Source organism: Dryobates pubescens, chromosome 4 (genome assembly GCF_014839835.1).
Source record: "Dryobates pubescens isolate bDryPub1 chromosome 4, bDryPub1.pri, whole genome shotgun sequence".
In the NCBI taxonomy this organism is placed as follows: domain Eukaryota; kingdom Metazoa; phylum Chordata; class Aves; order Piciformes; family Picidae; genus Dryobates; species Dryobates pubescens.
The window spans coordinates 30,112,895-30,129,257 of NC_071615.1; the positions used below are offsets into that span (position 1 = coordinate 30,112,895).

At 44.7% G+C, this 16,363-nt stretch overlaps 2 protein-coding genes across 6 annotated transcripts in view; one reads left to right on the forward strand and one right to left on the reverse strand.

Annotated features, from left to right (window-relative positions):
* The window catches only part of SUGCT (succinyl-CoA:glutarate-CoA transferase), a 484,791-nt gene extending 477,845 nt beyond the window's left edge, over positions 1–6,946 (reverse strand). For all 5 annotated transcript variants that reach the window (XM_054161377.1, XM_054161379.1, XM_054161378.1 and 2 more), the window contains exons 1-3: positions 6,705–6,946; positions 199–250; positions 32–105 (exon numbers count right to left, since the gene is read on the reverse strand). In XM_054161377.1, coding sequence (XP_054017352.1) covers positions 32–105; positions 199–250; positions 6,705–6,876 — 298 coding nt within the window. In that variant the 5' untranslated portion in view covers positions 6,877–6,946. The remainder of the gene's footprint in view (positions 1–31; positions 106–198; positions 251–6,704) is intronic.
* Positions 6,947–8,518: 1,572 nt separating this feature from the next.
* MPLKIP (M-phase specific PLK1 interacting protein) lies at positions 8,519–15,129 on the forward strand. The gene is made up of 2 exons (XM_054160990.1): positions 8,519–9,072; positions 13,688–15,129. The coding sequence occupies exons 1-2, from the start codon at positions 8,713–8,715 to the stop codon at positions 13,889–13,891; spliced, it is 564 nt and encodes a 187-aa protein (XP_054016965.1). The 5' UTR covers positions 8,519–8,712; the 3' UTR covers positions 13,892–15,129.
* The last annotated feature ends 1,234 nt before the right edge of the window (positions 15,130–16,363 follow it).

The window sequence follows — 16,363 nt, forward strand, 5'->3', positions numbered from 1 at the left end:
TTATTATATCAATAACAGATAAAAATCTTACCTGGTCTTTCCACTTTGATAACTTCAGCACCTAGATCTCCTAAATTCATTGTGGCAAAGGGCCCTGCAAGTACCCTGTAACATTAAAAAAGGATTGTTTGCATGGTTTTTCCTATCAGAGTATTTGCAGCTGGACAGAATGTTCCAAATGACACACAAAATACAAACCTTGTTAAATCAAGAATTTTCACACCATCCAAGGGCTTTACATTACTGGCACCTGACAAGAAACAGAAAACAGTAATTATTTGTTTTTTTCTGCAAGGTATGTTTTGCATTGTTAGCCTGAAACGCTGTTGTTATGGCACTCTCCTCCCCCATCTACTTCCCCCAAACAAAGGATAGTAAAGCTTTCTGCACAGGTAGGTTATTAGAAGCACATTACATTAGTAAAGCTGTTCAAAGCTGAAAAATCTTAGGGCTAACACTGCAGAACCTATTCTAAACACCTATGTATTTGACAATAGAGCTATTCTGTAGAGGTATTTTTATGTGCCTTCCACAAAAATTCATATAGCTTAAAGACTAACCTGAAGAAGATCCAGTAAGAGTGTAACAAGCAACATCAGAATGACACAAACTACAACTAATGGGTAGTAGACAAGATGAAGCACAAAATCCTCATGAAGTCTTTTGATGTGCGTAGACTTAAGCACTTACAACACACAGAAAAAAACAAACAAACCAAGAATTTCAGAAAAGAGGTCACAAAGGAACAAAGGAAACCCCATTCTATCTTTAACTTTCAATGGCAGTTCCACATGCAAAGTAACTAGCAGGAAATCACAATGCTTTCCTCTTTTCCCTCATGCTTTCCAACCTGACTAGCTCTAAGTAACAAGAGCAGTGACAATAAGCATCTTAGAGCAAGCAATCTTTTAGTCTAGAGCACAATTTTGCCAACTGTCTATTAGGTAACTTCAGACTACTTTCTGCTAACTCAGTGTCTTTAATTCTAGCTGGGGATGCCATCACTTCACTATCCCCTGTGGATGGCAATTTCATTACTATTTCACAGGTGGTCTCACACCACACACAAAAAATCCCAACCAAATAACCAATAACACTCAAAAAAACTACACAAGACTACAGTGGTAAGGATCTCTTCTTGGTAAGAAAAAGATTTAAATCGTGGGGAAAAAATGACACAAACACTCAATTAATTCAAGTATAGACTTCCTTACAGAACAGAAGAATGATCCACAGTCCCTCAAGCATGCAGGACTGTGTGGTATGTCTCCTGAGTCATGCAACCTGTGTCAGCTGCTCCACACTCCCTCCATACAACCTGAGCCATCCTCCCAGCCACCCCAACTCTCCCTCATACCTTACTGTATACACAGTATGAAGGAGATGGATAGAGCTAGAGATAGATAGAGATAGATAGGACAAAGCTAGAGATAGGAAGCATCACTGGGAATTCAAGACTCCTGCTCAAATGTTTCTATTCACTATACTCCTCTCAATGAGAACACTTGCATCCCATTCTTCATGACATTTTCCTTAACTATTCCAATCACTCCATAGGAAAATAGTGTTAATTGGGTTTGGGTATTAATACAGCATGCAAATCAAGGAGCATATTGCAAATGTGCTTATTGAGGACCAGCCATGTAACCTGCGCGCTTCAGAGACTAGGAAAACTCAAGTTTGCCACCTCTCATCAATGCTGCACACCTCAGTGAAAATTCCAGGTGTTGGAAGATACTTGTGCAAGTGCCCGGTGAACACCACAGGTCCTCCAAGTAACCTCAATTTTATCAAGCTGGCTCTAGCTGAGCAAACACTTAAGCATATGCTTGTCTGTTAAGGAACCTAGTACACCATTTGCTTCACAATGGCACTACCCCGTGTTTACAAAAAATATGTAAACAACAGCTTTACTCCCTGAAAAAAAGACATCATTTTAGTTAACAAAATGAGCCCATCTTCCTCTGTTCTCTCCACAAATTTTAAAACTGCATTCTCTTACTCAAAGGCTCACTCCCCCTCCTCTGGAGCCAGTGTTTAATGTTGCATTTCTCACAGATACACCACTGCAACAGCAGCAACTTCTCACAGCCAACAGGTTCTCTACCTGTGGCTAACTGGGTCACGTAAATACTCAAAGAAGCCTGTAAAGTGTTAAGACTAGCCCCAAAATATGCATTCATTCCTACCTAAGACTGATCAATCCTTACTAACTGTCATATCACAGTATCACAGTATCACAGTAACTAAGGTTGGAAGAGACCCCAAGGATCATCAAGTCCAACCTGTTCCAACAGACCTCACAACTAGATCATAGCACCAAGCGCCACGTCCAATCTCCCCTTGAACACCTCCAGGGACGGCGACTCCACCACCTCCCTGGGCAGCCCATTCCAATGACGAATGACTCGCTCAGTGAAGAACTTTTTCCTCACCTCGAGTCTAAACCTCCCCTGACACAACTTGAGACTGTGTCCCCTTGTTCTGGTGCTGGTTGCCTGGGAGAAGAGACCAACCCCCACCTGGCTACAACCACCCTTCAGGTAGTTGTAGAGGGCAATGAGGTCGCCTCTGATCCTTCTCTTCTCCAGGCTAAACAATCCCAGCTCCCTCAGCCTCTCCTCATAGGGCTTGTGCTCAAGGCCTCTCACCAGCCTTGTTGCCCTTCTCTGGACACGTTCAAGTGTCTCGATGTCCTTCCTAAACTGAGGGGCCCAGAACTGGACACAGTACTCAAGGTGTGGCCTAACCAATGCAGAGTACAGGGGCACAATGACCTCCCTGCTCCTGCTGGCCACACTATTCCTAATACAGGCCAGGATGCCATTGGCCTTCTTGGCCACCTGGGCACACTGCTGGCTCATGTTTAGGCGGGTGTCAATCAGCACCCCCAGGTCCCTCTCCGTTTGGCAGCTCTCCAGCCACTCTGACCCCAGCCTGTAGCTCTGCATGGGGTTGCCGTGGCCAAAGTGCAGCACCCGGCACTTAGACTTATTAAATGCCATCCCATTGGACTCTGCCCATCTGTCCAGTCGGTCAAGGTCCCTCTGCAGAGCCTTTCTACCCTCTAACTGACTGACATCTGTTCCCAACTTGGTGTCATCTGCAAACTTGCTGATGACTGACTCAACCCCCTCATCCAGATCATCAATGAAGATGTTAAAGAGGATGGGGCCCAGCACTGATCCCTGGGGGACGCCACTGGTGACTGGCCGCCAGCCGGATGTGGCACCATTCACCACCACTCTCTGGGCTCGGCCCTCCAGCCAGTTCCTAACCCAGCACAGAGTGTTGTGGTCCAAACCACGAGCTGACAGCTTAGCCAGCAGTTTACTGTGGGGGACGGTGTCAAAGGCCTTGCTGAAGTCCAGATAGACTACATCCACAGGCCTCCCCACATCCACCAGACGGGTCACCTGATCATAGAAGGAGATCAGGTTGGAGAGGCAGGACCTGCCCTTCCTAAATCCATGTTGGCTGGACCTGAGCCCTTGGCCATCCTTCAGGTGCGCAGTTATTGCCGCCAGGATAATCTGTTCCATCACTTTCCCTGGCACTGAGGTCAGGCTGACTGGTCTGTAGTTTCCAGGTTCCTCCATCCGTCCCTTCTTGTGGATGGGGACCACATTGGCCAGTTTCCAGTCACCTGGGACCTCCCCAGTGAGCCAGGACTGGAGGAAAATGATGGAGAGCGGCTTGGCCAGCTCATCTGCCAGCTCTCTCAGCACCCTAGGATGGATCCCATCCGGTCCCATGGACTTATGGGTGTCCAAGTGGCTCAGCAGGTCCCGGACTAATTCCTCATGGATTTCTGGGGCATTACACTGCTCCCCGACCCTATTACCCAGCTCAGGAGGCCACTCATCCTGGACTCCTACCTTGCTGTTAAACATTGAGGCAAAGAAGGCGTTCAGGACCTCAGCCTTTTCCTCGTCTTTGGTCACCATGTTCCCCTCCAGGTCCAGTAAGGAGTGGAGGTTCTTCTTGCCCTTCTTTTTAGCATTGATATATTTGTAAAATTGCTTTTTATTATCTTTCACAGAGGTGGCCAGCTTCAGTTCCAACTGGGCCTTTGCCTCTCTAATTTTATTCCTACATAATCTAACCACTTCCTTAAACATACCTCGAGAAGCCTTCCCCTCCTTCCAAAGGTGATACAGCCTCTTTTTTTCCCTTAAATCCTTCAGGAGCTGCTTGTCCATCCAGGCCGGTCGCCTTCCCCGCCGGCTCATCTTTCGGCACATGGGGACCGCCAGTTCCTGTGCCTTCAAGAGCTCCTGTTTGAAGTAGGTCCAACCCTCCTGGACCCCTCGGTTCATGAGGGTTGGTACCCAGGGAACTTTACAAATAAGTTTCTTAAAGAGGCTGAAGTTTGCCCTCCGGAAGTCCAAGGTGAAGGTTCTGTTGGTACTCCTCCCTATCTCCCTGCATATTGAAAACTGCACTATCTCGTGGTCACTGCACCCTAGGCAGCCTCCCACGGTCACATCTCCCACTAGCCCTTCCCTATTGGAGAGCAGCAAGTCAAGCAGAGCCTGTCCCCTGGTAGGCTCACTTAACAGCTGCGTCAGGAAGCAATATGACTCACATTATGGTAACATCTAATGTTCCAGTCAGGGACTAAGACTCTTCTGTTGCTGGAAGAGGACTGGAGAGCACAGCTGTTGTTTTACAGACAAACAGACCATTGTGGCATTTACTTTTTTTACTGCTGATAAATAACACTGATGTCCACAATGACGGAGAAATGCAAGAAAGAGATCAAAAACCCGCTTTTGAAAATCTGTGGAAAGAAAAGACTTTTTAGCTTCTTCAAACTAGAAAAAGCACAGATATTCACAAAGGACCTAGATCTGCATTCCAACAAGACACTAATTTGCTGAAACAATTACAATAGAAAGCCTTTAGACTATTGAAGCAGCAGTTCTGGTACACTGACCCCAAGTATCAGAGTGCTACCAACCCCTTACTGCAGCAACAAAGAAATAAAAAAGACAGCACAAACACACAGAGGAGATCAAAATTGATCAGCATTCTGCAGAAGCATCTCCTGGGGTTTATGTGTTGGTGTGGGGTTCTTTGTTGGTACTAGTGGTGGTGGTTTTTATTGTTGTTGCTGTTCAGGGTTGTTTTCAATTTCCTCGCTAGCATCCTATCAGGCACATACCCAAAGTTGACTTTTCTCTGCAGAGCATTTTTTCCTTGGAATTCCGTCTCTCAATAATTTAAATTCCCTACAAAGCAAACTCACATTTTCTCTCATATTTTTTTGCTTTTAATTATTCCAGTGATTCAATGACTGAAAGAAAAATCCATTCTCCCAGATCTAACTATATCCTGTTTGTAAACTCTTTATTCCCATGATGCTTGAATTTAATCTAAATTAGTCTTATGTTTCTTTCACAAATAACTTCAGTGGATAAATAAATCCATTCACTCTCAGTGATATAATGGTGGGTTAAACTCTCTACTTAAGCTCAGTAGGTTCTCCCAAGGTCAGTCTAATGTGACAATGAGTAAGCAACCTACAGAGATAATTCTATGGATATTTTTATATCATATTCCCCAAAAGAAGCTTTCCTTTAAGAGACAGAAGAGGGCACAGAGAGCCAATTAGTGCATTTAATACCTTTATGCCAATGCAATTTAACAGGAAACAAACAGATTCCATTCTAATTGCATCTAATAGCAGAGGGCATCAGTCCTTAAGTCTATCTTCTCATCTTTGGTTGCACAATCGGTACCTTTTTAATTTATACATGCAGCAAAGCTATGATCAAGTCCATCACTATTGTGAATGACTTCCCTCTCAGCAGGTGCATTCCAAACAGGGATGAACTTGGGACTCTTTCATCCTGGGAAACAGAACTCCAAACTCCCTCTGATTCTTACACAATCACCACAAGAGTCAGTATTTTTACATGGGTTTAAATGACAGAAAAATCGGAGACCCGGAGAGAAACGACTTTGTTGCATCTTAGGTTTAATTTATTTTTGGAGGGGGAAGGTTGTTTTGGGGGTTTGTTTTGTTTTGTTTCGAGGTTTTTGTTTGTTGTTTTTTTTTTTGTTTGGGGATTTGGTGGGGGTTTTGTGGTTTTTTTGGGGGGGAGGGGTGTTTTGTTTGTTTTTAATTTAAAAAATAAGATTTTTTTTTTAATAACGTAACAACTGTTTGAAGCTGGAGTTCTGTAGCCTGCCACAACCGAGGCACAGCACAAGACAGCAAGCGCTCTTCCACCCCCGTCAGCTGAAGCTGCCCCGCTCCCTGCCCCAGAGCTCCTGTGCAAAGTCCAGCCGCAGACCCGCTCCGCCGGTCCCCGCCGCGTAGCAGGAGCCGAGCAGAGAACCGACAAAACACAGACGGCCGGCTCGGCCATAAGCACGGCGCGAAGCGCCCCTGATCGACACCCACCACCCCCACGCCCCAGGCCCCGCGGTGCCGGTGGGACTGGCAATTGGGCTCAGCAGCCGACTGTCGGCACGGTCCAGCTCCGATCTCCACCTCAGGAGAGGCACGGGGCGGGCCACGGCAGCAGAAGCCTCCCTTAGCTGTTTCAGGTCCTGCCTGTCCCACAGCGCAGCGGCTCCGAGCACTGCCTGAGTCGCTGCCGCGCTTGTGAGGCCCGGCGGGATTAACGGGCAGAGAGACCCAACGAGGCGAGAAAGGAAGGAGGAGGAGGAGGAGGAGGGCGCGGCGCGGCTACCTGCCGGGGGATGGCCTCCGCCCCGCGCCCCACCGCCGTTGCTAGGCGAGGCGGCGCTCAGGACTCTGGAGCAGCGCAGCGAAGCGTTGCCGCCGGCGGCTGCGGGGCACCGGCTCCTCCGCAACCCGCCACCACATAGGCAGCTGCTTCTTCCCAGCCCGGCGCGCAGCATCGCCACCCACCCCAAGAACCAACACCGCGCGCCCCAGGCAGCGCCGCGAAACGGTGCCCGGTTCCTCCGCACCGCGCTAGCGCCGCCCACTACCGCCCCTTCCCTCCTCCCGCACCCTCAGGAGCGTCAAATTGTTCCCGGGCTGGGGCGGGGCCGGGCGTCTCGGCAGGCGCGGCTCCAGGGTTTTCCCGCCCCGAGTGACGGGTCCCCGGCGATGGGACAGGCCGACTCCGGTATAAGCTAGTCCAGTTGTAAGTGGGGCCTCGATCCTCAGCGTGCAGGTGGCTAGGCTGTATAAGCAGGGAGGTGTCCGGCAGGGCTTGCGGCAGAACTCCAGATCCTCTGTCAAAACTTCAGAAATTTGTGCAAAACAGACTTAAGGAGGTTTTGCTACACCATTTAACTCCTGGTTGATGGCGAGAAACTTGAAGTGCCAGCTGACTATGCGGACTGTGACATGCAGTATTTTCCTGGTGGAATAAAAGTGTCCCCAGAGTAGCCTTCTGCACCTAAAGCTGGGCAGCTGTGTTGGATGTCATTAAATCCCGTCGCTAGCTGGAGACCTGAGCTCTGTTTCTCCGAAGGTGCACTGGCACTCTAAGATAAATCTTCTATATGGCTGTTACTTTATATGTAGTTCTATATGGCTATGGAAGGGTTAAGCTGAATTGACCTTTAAGCCATTCTTGAGCTAAGAACTTTCAGCCTATTTTTAGTTTGTTGGGACAGAAAGAAAGGCTTGTTACAGGAACACCATGGTGTCTTCTTGCTCAGTACTGAGAGCTTCAGTATTTATGAGAAATACTCCATGAGGATAAAGCAACAGCTGCATCTCAACAATAGCTGAAACTTCTGACTGCTTGGATATGAGCATTATGAATAGCACAGACTTCAGAAGTGCTGCAGGGAGAACACAGAAAAGACTTCAGCGTAATGTGTTTGTCGACTTGACATGCTCTGTGTAATGAAAAGTATGACATGGACACTTAAAATCCTAGAAGCAATTGGGATTGATCAACTGGAAACTATCTCAATATAACTGAACATCTGTGAGAGGATATCTGTTTCTGGTTTGTTTGGTGTGAAAGGTGCTTAAATTAGATGAAGCTGTCCCTGTCTGGAATCACACTGATCAGAGAAATCAATACTTTTGTTGAAAAACTGTCTTGTGCAAACATGGTCTTCCTTGTGTGAAGAATAATAACAATAGTAATAGTAATAATGGTAGTAATAATAGTAATATTAATAGTAGTAATAATAATAGTAGTAGTAGTAGTAGTAATAACAACAATAGCAAAACAGCTGGTTTTGTTGATTTTTATCAGCTGCAGTACCTGGGCATTCATTCACTCGCAACCACACGGAGTTCACAGATACCGATGTTTATTGCAATGCCTCACAATATAACAGGCACAGCTGCTACATACACATCTTCCACGACCTTCCTGCTTCAGACAATTCCTTCTCAGCCGCCGCGGGGACCTGCTCTCCAGGTACCGGTAGGAAACGCGGCCGCGACGGTCAGGGCCGCCCGCGGGGCAGCCCGGCGGTGAAGTTCCTCCGCTCCCGGCGGAGGCTGAGCTCGACAGCCCTGCCAGGCCCGGTCACCACCAGCTCCCCAGGCCCGGTCAGCCGGGGCGGCTGGAGGCCAGCTGGGTGCCCCCGCCTCGCCATCCCCGGCCCGGAACGTTTTGAGGCCGGAACCTTCTAGCCGCCTGGCGGGGGTAGGAGGGAAAAGGAAAAAGGAGACGCGCCACCGCCCCGCCGAGGTGGTTGCCGAGCGAGGCCGTTGCGCAGGTTTTATTCGTCTCCGCCAGCGCTTTGCTGGCCAAGACTATGTACCGGCAGAGCTCCCGTCCCCCGACGCCTCCGTACGCGAGTGCCGGCTTCCGGAGCCCTCCGTCCGGCGGAGGCCCCATGCCGTCCTCCCCGCGGGGCTACGGGAACCCCCACCACACGCCGCCCTATGGCCACCGGCCTGGGCCTTACGGCAGCGGCCACTCGCCTCATGGCCACAATTTTCACGGCGGCGGCGGGCGATTCGGGAGCCCCTTGCCTGGGGGGCAGACCCCGCGCAGGCCGCAGAGCGTCAGCCCACGATACCCGACTCCCTACGGCGGCAAATCCCCGTCTGGAGCTCCCCTGCACCCGCAGCAGCACAAGCGCTCGCCCGGGGGTTTCCAGAGGCACTACCAGGTATGGGGTAGGGCGGTAAGGGAGACAGCCCTGCGCCTCCGCATAGCGGGGCGGGGGCGGGAGGGAGGGACCTGCTGCTGCTAAGCGGGGTCGCCGCCCGCAGGAGACAGCATGCCGAGGGCTTGTGACATGGCGCAGCGTCCATTCCCTCCACGGCGATTTTCAGGGGAGAGCGAGACTTGCACCGCACTGGGCAACATGTGCCTTCCCCCAGTAGACGATGGGGAGATCTCAGCTCAGGCAGCTGTGTGATTAGGAAAGGGGAAAAGGCCCTGGGCCCGTTGGGAAAGAACTCTTCACGAGCGTGTACCGTTATTCCTTTTCATACTCTGTTACCTTAAAGTAGAGAGAAAATTAATCACCACACAAAACTGCAGCAAACGCCTCTTCCTTATAGGTACCTCCCTTTGATAATTTTCCTGTCGCATAGTGGTGAAGTGCCATATGCTTTTACTTTGCCTGTGTTGCCTTACATCGTGGAAGCTGCCTTATTCACACACAGCTTTCTGGGACATGAGCAGAGAAAATAAATACTCTCTTAAAGAGAATTAAGCTCAGACTCTTTTAAGCAGAAAGGAGAGCATCTGCTGAGATAATAGGGTAGCATTTCAAAGTCTTTGCATTGCACTGTAAGCCTTCGTTTATATAGTATTTTTCCTGAGAGCTACCAACAGCAGGTTCTGTGAGCTGCACTCTTTTCAGCTGGTTGAGTTGGGGCATGTGACTGGCAGTGCAGATGGACATGACAGTTCTTGAGATGATACCAATTTTATCTACAGAGCTTACTTTACACAATATGAGAGAAACTCTAAAAGTGTAACAAATGACACATGCCATACAAACAACGGTAACATTTTCTGATGTTCTTATTGACACTGTCAGGATTGAAGTGTAATAATGGAGTCAAGTCTTGAGAGATCTGTAAAATCTCCAAATGCCTACACTGCATAGTTATGTTTCCATTCAAAAATAGTCTTTGGTTACTTTTTTATGATGTGTAATCTCAGGGTTGGTGGAATAAAGTTCACTACAAACTCTATGCATATCCTTCAACACAGAGTCAAAGACTCTTCCCTTCAGCATGGAAGCCTACACAGATCGCTTAACGTCTCTGCCCGTTAGAAAGGCGAAGGATGTGGGGTTTCTGCTGCAGATTCTGGTGGGACAGCTTATGTCACCAATGTCTAATTTCCCTTCAGAAGATGATTCTTTACATATTCAATTAGGCCTGTCTGAAATTAATATGCAGGAATCTATTTGCCTCTGGTTGTAGTGGGAACAGTTTCATGTCAGGCAGGAAGAGCCTCAAAGGCTCCATTCATGGTGTTAAGTAACAAACATGACACAAAAAAAGGTAGAAGTTTCAAGACAGTCTCAGGGTTTCTTCTCCTGCCCTTTCCTTCTGCAGATGTTGAGAGTAGTTTAGGAGCATTGACCTCAGATGATGATACTTTCTAAGACTGTTAAGACATCCTCTGTCTGTAGTTTTGCCTAGGACTAAGGTAGTCTGCATATGTGCACTTTCTGTGTGCACACGTGGGTTGTTTAGTGTGAGAGGGCAATAGAGGCAGCCACAGAGGCTGCTCAGAAATTCACTCTCCATTTTCTTCAGTGGGGGCAACAAGAATTTCAATCCCTAAGGCCACAAATACACTTAGGTAGAGGGATTTTTTTAACACTTTCTAATTGTCAAGTTTATTCTGAGGTATGCAGATTCTTCCCCCCTCCGTTCTCCACCTCAGAGGCTATTATTAAGAGAACTACAATGCTTTTGGAATCTATGATGCTGCTGTCACCTTTGAGCTGAAAGGCTGAAGTGACTTTTTGAAATCCTATCAGGAAATCCAAAAGAGTTTCTATTTACTTTGGTCTCATTAGCGTTCTGTGCTCGTTTTGAGCTTGTAGAGGTCTACAAGATGCTGTTTTGTGTAACAGAAAACATAAAGATTGTGGATCTTTTTGGAAATGCCTGACTTGACCTGTGTTAAGGCAAACAGTTTACAGAGGTTAGCCAATAGTTTATGGAGCTTTCTGTGTTTTTTTTTTCTATGAGAGATGAATCTGCTTTACATTTTATAAAAACACATTTGTCATCTCTCTCGAATATCTCAGAATTCACCTAGTGGTAGTGTTTCTCGTTCTACACTCCACAGGATTCAGCAAACTAGCTAGCAGCAGTAGCTAGTTAGTGGTCATGGGCTGAAAATTATTACAGAAAGCTAAAAACAACAAACCTTTGAAATGGTACAGTCATGATTTTTGAAGAAACCCCATAAAGGGAGTGATTGACTGCCCTCATTTTCAAGGCATTATTACCATATTTAGTAGTAATGTTAATGAGTAGCAGCAAAAGAGTATTTTTTTATTTTAGTATAGAGAGATATTACCTGAAAAAAGTAGACTATACTGTAATAGACTACTATAGTCTATTCTAGACTAGACTATTTAAGGCAAGTTAAGTGAGAAAAGGCTGTTGGCACAAGTGACAATAAAATACAAGGCTTTTCTAAGGTATCTCTGGCACTAAACTATTTCTCTTGCACAGAATGGTTGCTCTTGCATGGGTAGGGCTATTTTTGTCTTCCACAGGCCCTATGAAAAAATCACATATTTGCCAATTAAAAAAAATGTAATGACTGAAATGTAATTAAATACCTACTTATCACCAAAGGCTATCAGTCTTGTATTGCACAATGATAGATTTCCTAGATATCAGAGATGCTGAAATGTCAGTGCCACTGCCAGCCTGCACAATACTTGAGTGAAATTTCTTGTTAAAAATAAATCCATTCAAAAAAGCTTTAGCCCTGGGTTAATTTGGCCTGTCACTGGACACATTACATCAGTTCAGCTTGGAGTTCTGCAGATTAGGCATGACATTACACAAGCTCCACACTCAACCTGTTTTACAGTGCCAGTTACATGGTCTCCATTAAACCTGGTGGGGTTTTAAAGAGTTTTTATTTATTTTGAAGATAGTAAAGCAGTAGTACACACTATGTTCCAAATGTGCTTAACAGAAATGGCATTTTGGCTAGCACATGTTGGCTTGCTTTAGGAAGCTTCATGTCCCTCAAAGTTTTTTATATGTATTTTCAGGTTATTCTCTGCCCCTTGAATGTTTTGATGCAATAAAGCAGTTCTCTACCTTACAGTGATTTTTCCGTTCTGAGGTCATCATTTTAGCTACAGGACCTCATTGTGCTACAATGAATTGTTAGGGACAAGTGCCCTGTAATGAGACATAGATGTTCCCACATTTGGTTGTGTACCCATTATCATCAAGTTTTAGGAGTTCTAGAAAAGGTGTTACTGGGACCACATACAGAGCCTTCTGCCGCAGCATGTTTTCAGAAAGAGTTTCAAGCAGTATGAGTGGAATCCATTCTTCTGGCTAAGCACAGGGGCCTTCACTGTCTGGCACCATTTCTCACTTTGATCCAGAAATTGTTTTGTGTGATCCATTTATGTAAAATAGAATAAAATAGAATGAACCAGGTTGGAAGAGACCTTTGAGATCATCGAGTCCAACCTATCATCCAACACTTACCTAATCAACTAAACCATGGCACCAAGTGCCCCATCCATTCTCTTCCTAAACACCTCCAGTGATGGTGACTCCACCACCTCCCTGGGCAGTCCATTCCAATGGCCAATATTAGTTCAACACCATCACTGCTGGCCCAAGAAATGAGAGTGGGAGGAGCAGCAGCCCTTACTCCGTGCTTTTACCCTCCTTCACAGTCAGAGACTGATGGTCAGCTTCAAGGAGTCCCCTTGTAATCCTACAGAATGCAGCAGGCATGTTTGGAGACTAACCATGGTGTATGTGTAGTATAGGTTGTTTAACTCTGTTTACAACAAATTATACAAATACAGCTTTAGACAAAAACCTCATTTTTGGGGGAGATGAATTTGAGGAAAAGAGCCATGAAGAATGCAAATGGAAGAGAAAAGTGATTTGCTGCATGTCATAGCTCTCTAAATTGCAGACTTACAACAGGTTTACAGAAGCAAGTGTGGTTATCCTTTATCTTTAAAAACAAATCAAATATCAAAAGCTCCATGCAAAAGCTTTTTTTCCCCCTATGCAATATCTACTTTATCAGCAATACATCCCAGCTGTATATCAGATGAGGTAATCTGTTCTCAAATTCCACAGAACACCAGTTTAGTTAAAACAAGGTGGTTTTCCCCATATGTTTTTCAGGTCATTTGTAGCTAATTTCATCATACAATGCTGTGTTCAAGCTATGAGTACTTAATATCTGACTTTGCTCTTGTAAATATTATTAACTCTTACTCGGCTTCTAACTCCCTGTTTTGTTGTTCAGCTTGTGAGTTAGCTTATGAAAACACCCTGAGGCCAGAGTGACTATTTTGGAGAAGACTGCTGTTTTTCTTATCCTAATAAATTGTCACTCATAATTAAAAGTATAATGAAGTTAATATATTCTGAGGAAGATGCAAGTAGAGAATAGTCATCATTAATAAGCAGCTTCAAAACCCTGCTACATTAGAAGGAAACTATTTATTTATTTAGTTGTTTGGTTTTGTTTATTTAGTTTTAATTAGTCTATTAAATGTTTCTTTACCTGATGGTTTTCTTCCAAAGGGATCACCCAGGACATCTACTCCATTTGGTACACCGCATGGCAGAGAGAAAAGAGTGTCTAATGATGTGGAAAACTATTACAGACCTTCAATGCTTGAGGACCCATGGGCTGGCCTAGAGCCAGTTTCTGTTACAGACATAAACCAACAATACAGCAGTGAGCAAACAACATACACTGGTAAAAAAGGGAGGTATTTCAGCTAACATTTCTAAAAGGCCAAATAACTCCATCTTGTCAGGAAAACTTGGACAAAATCTTTATGTTTACACAAGATGAACAATAAGCAAGACCTTAGATAATGCTTTTATTTGATCACTTATCCACCCTTTTATCCTACTTCTTTTTTTCTGCATTGGATATTTTTATGTATGAGAGGGAAAAGGAGTGGTAGGAAAACTTATATTTCTGGCTACATGGAAGTGCCTACCAGCTTTGAAAAACAAAATGTTCTTTAGTCACCAGCGACTGATTTGTAACTGTTAAAACAGGTTTCCATATATTTACCTCTTCCGTGCCAGATTGTCAGCCTTTTATTGTAAACTCTGCTAGGAAATGGTATTTTTTTAATGTTTCAACATTTTTAGAACAAAAAAACCCTTGGAAATAAAATAGAGGTTTTGTAATCCTTGTTTTGTAATGTATAAAGATTACTTTAGAACGTTTGTTAAGGTGTCCACGTGAACACAGACAGTACTAGTGCAATGAGGTGACTCTTGTCAATGTGCTTGCATGCTGATTTTTGTGCATAGAATTCTTTGTTGAAGCATGATTTTTAGCCATCTCAGGTAACAAATGTATTGTCTTTGGTAAGTTTAGTTTGTTGAATTAGCTCATGAGTCATAAACATAATATCATAATAATTTGCTTTTGTAGTTGAAAAAAACAAACAACAAAACAACACAAAAAAACCCTTGCTTGGAACAAAATTAGACATTTCTGGATTACAGTAAGAAGGCCATTGAGTGGCATTTAAAGTCTAAGGAGCACACAAAACATCAAGATGAAATAAACGTAAATGTACTTTCTGCATCCAGCTGTTAGGCCAGCATAGAATAAGTGACAGTTCATTACACAGTTGACATTAGTACATGCAAAGCATCTTGGGATTTTTACTTGCACAGGATTTTTCAATGTTTTTAAAGTTATTTTTTATTTTTATCTGTGGCAGGCAGCTTTGCCTAGGGAAGTCTTGTTTTGTGTGCAGGCATGATGTATTTTCATAATGAAGTGGGAAACAAAGGGTTTTTGGAGCCTGTTTGATTGTGGAAAATCCATTCAGTGCATCCATTATAATCTAGAATAAGTAAGAAATAGTTCCACCTGCAGGCATGGGCTTAACATGCCATGGTAAGCCTGCAGTAGAAATTCAATTTTTTGTTGAACCTGCCACTGTTTATCTTAGCTTTTAAGCAGTATGTAGAGAGTGAAATCTTAGTTTAAAAAAGAAAAAAAAAAGGGGGCAAAAAAGCGCATTAGTTTAGCTTTCAAAAGGTATGCTTTGTTTTAAGCTTCTTTCCTGCTTCACAGAAAGCATATTTTTGTAGTCCTGAAGAATGGGTAGGTAAAAAAGCACAGGGAATCAGACTGTTCTTTGTAACATGTCTTTTGCTGAGGTAGGATAGTCCTGTATAAACTGTCTTGAGCTAGTGCCACCTTCAGGAGCAATTTCAGTTTTGAACACATTGAAATGTGATAGTGGAGACTTTGCACTTTTATGACCATTACCTGAAGTTTGTCACTTCTGTCTTCCCCCAGTTGACCTCATTGTTCTAGTTTTATACCCCAAAAGGCTGCTCAGAGAACTGAGAACATTAATGCCTGCTTGATACCAAGAACAGTTAAACCTTCATCCCAGGTTCTAAACTGTGTCTTAAATGGCAGCTGTCAGCATTGTTATCTGTAGCAGGTACCAGCAAAACTGAGACAAGAAGTTGTATATAGTCTTTAGAATTTATAGAATCAATCCATCAATGTCATTGTCAAAAGTGAAGAAAAAGGCTTTCTTTCCTTTCGTTTTTTTTTAACCATGTCAGATGGTGTAAAGCTCACACACACACACAAAAAAAGAAAAGCAAAAGCAAAAGTTGTAGGGTGCTTCACCCAGTCACCTTTTTGTTACCGTTTCCTTTGTAATTCAGTGCAGTTTACTTTTTGCAGTGTTTGGTGATCTTGGGGAAAGAGATACCTATCAAAGAGACTAAAGCTATGGAGTGTTCCCAGTTAGACGTGAGAAGAAACTGGGTTTGGAAAGGGAAAAGATTGATGAGAGAAGAGAAATGGTTAGAGCTGGGACTGCTTATACAATAGCCAACATCAGCCACCCTTGCACAGTGCAGAGATGCATTTTGCCTCTTGGGCTTTGCAGTTGACCCAGGGATCAAAGCCAGCCTCCTCTGGTGATAACTCCTGGAACTGAGTGTCAGACATCAACGAAGGTAAATGTTCCAGAAAGAGAACTGAGGAAATAATCTTGAAGCGTTGTTTAATTAATACAGGCTTCCCACAATGCCATCTGTTAAGCTGCTGCTCCACTGCACTGCAGGATATGACCTAAGTACATCGTACTGCTAAAGACTCCAATAATGTGGTCAAGAATCATCAAGGAATTAAAATGTAGATGCAATAAACTTCCTAACTGCATCATACTGCACCTCTTGGGCTTCTAGGAGAAATTC

Coding starts and splice junctions, on each gene's coding strand:
- MPLKIP (XM_054160990.1), top strand. CDS start 8,713: ATGTACCGGCAGAGCTCCCGTCCCCCGACGCCTCCGTACGCGAGTGCC. Junction 9,073..13,687: donor GTTTCCAGAGGCACTACCAG/GTATGGGGTAGG, acceptor TTTCTTCCAAAG/GGATCACCCAGGACATCTAC.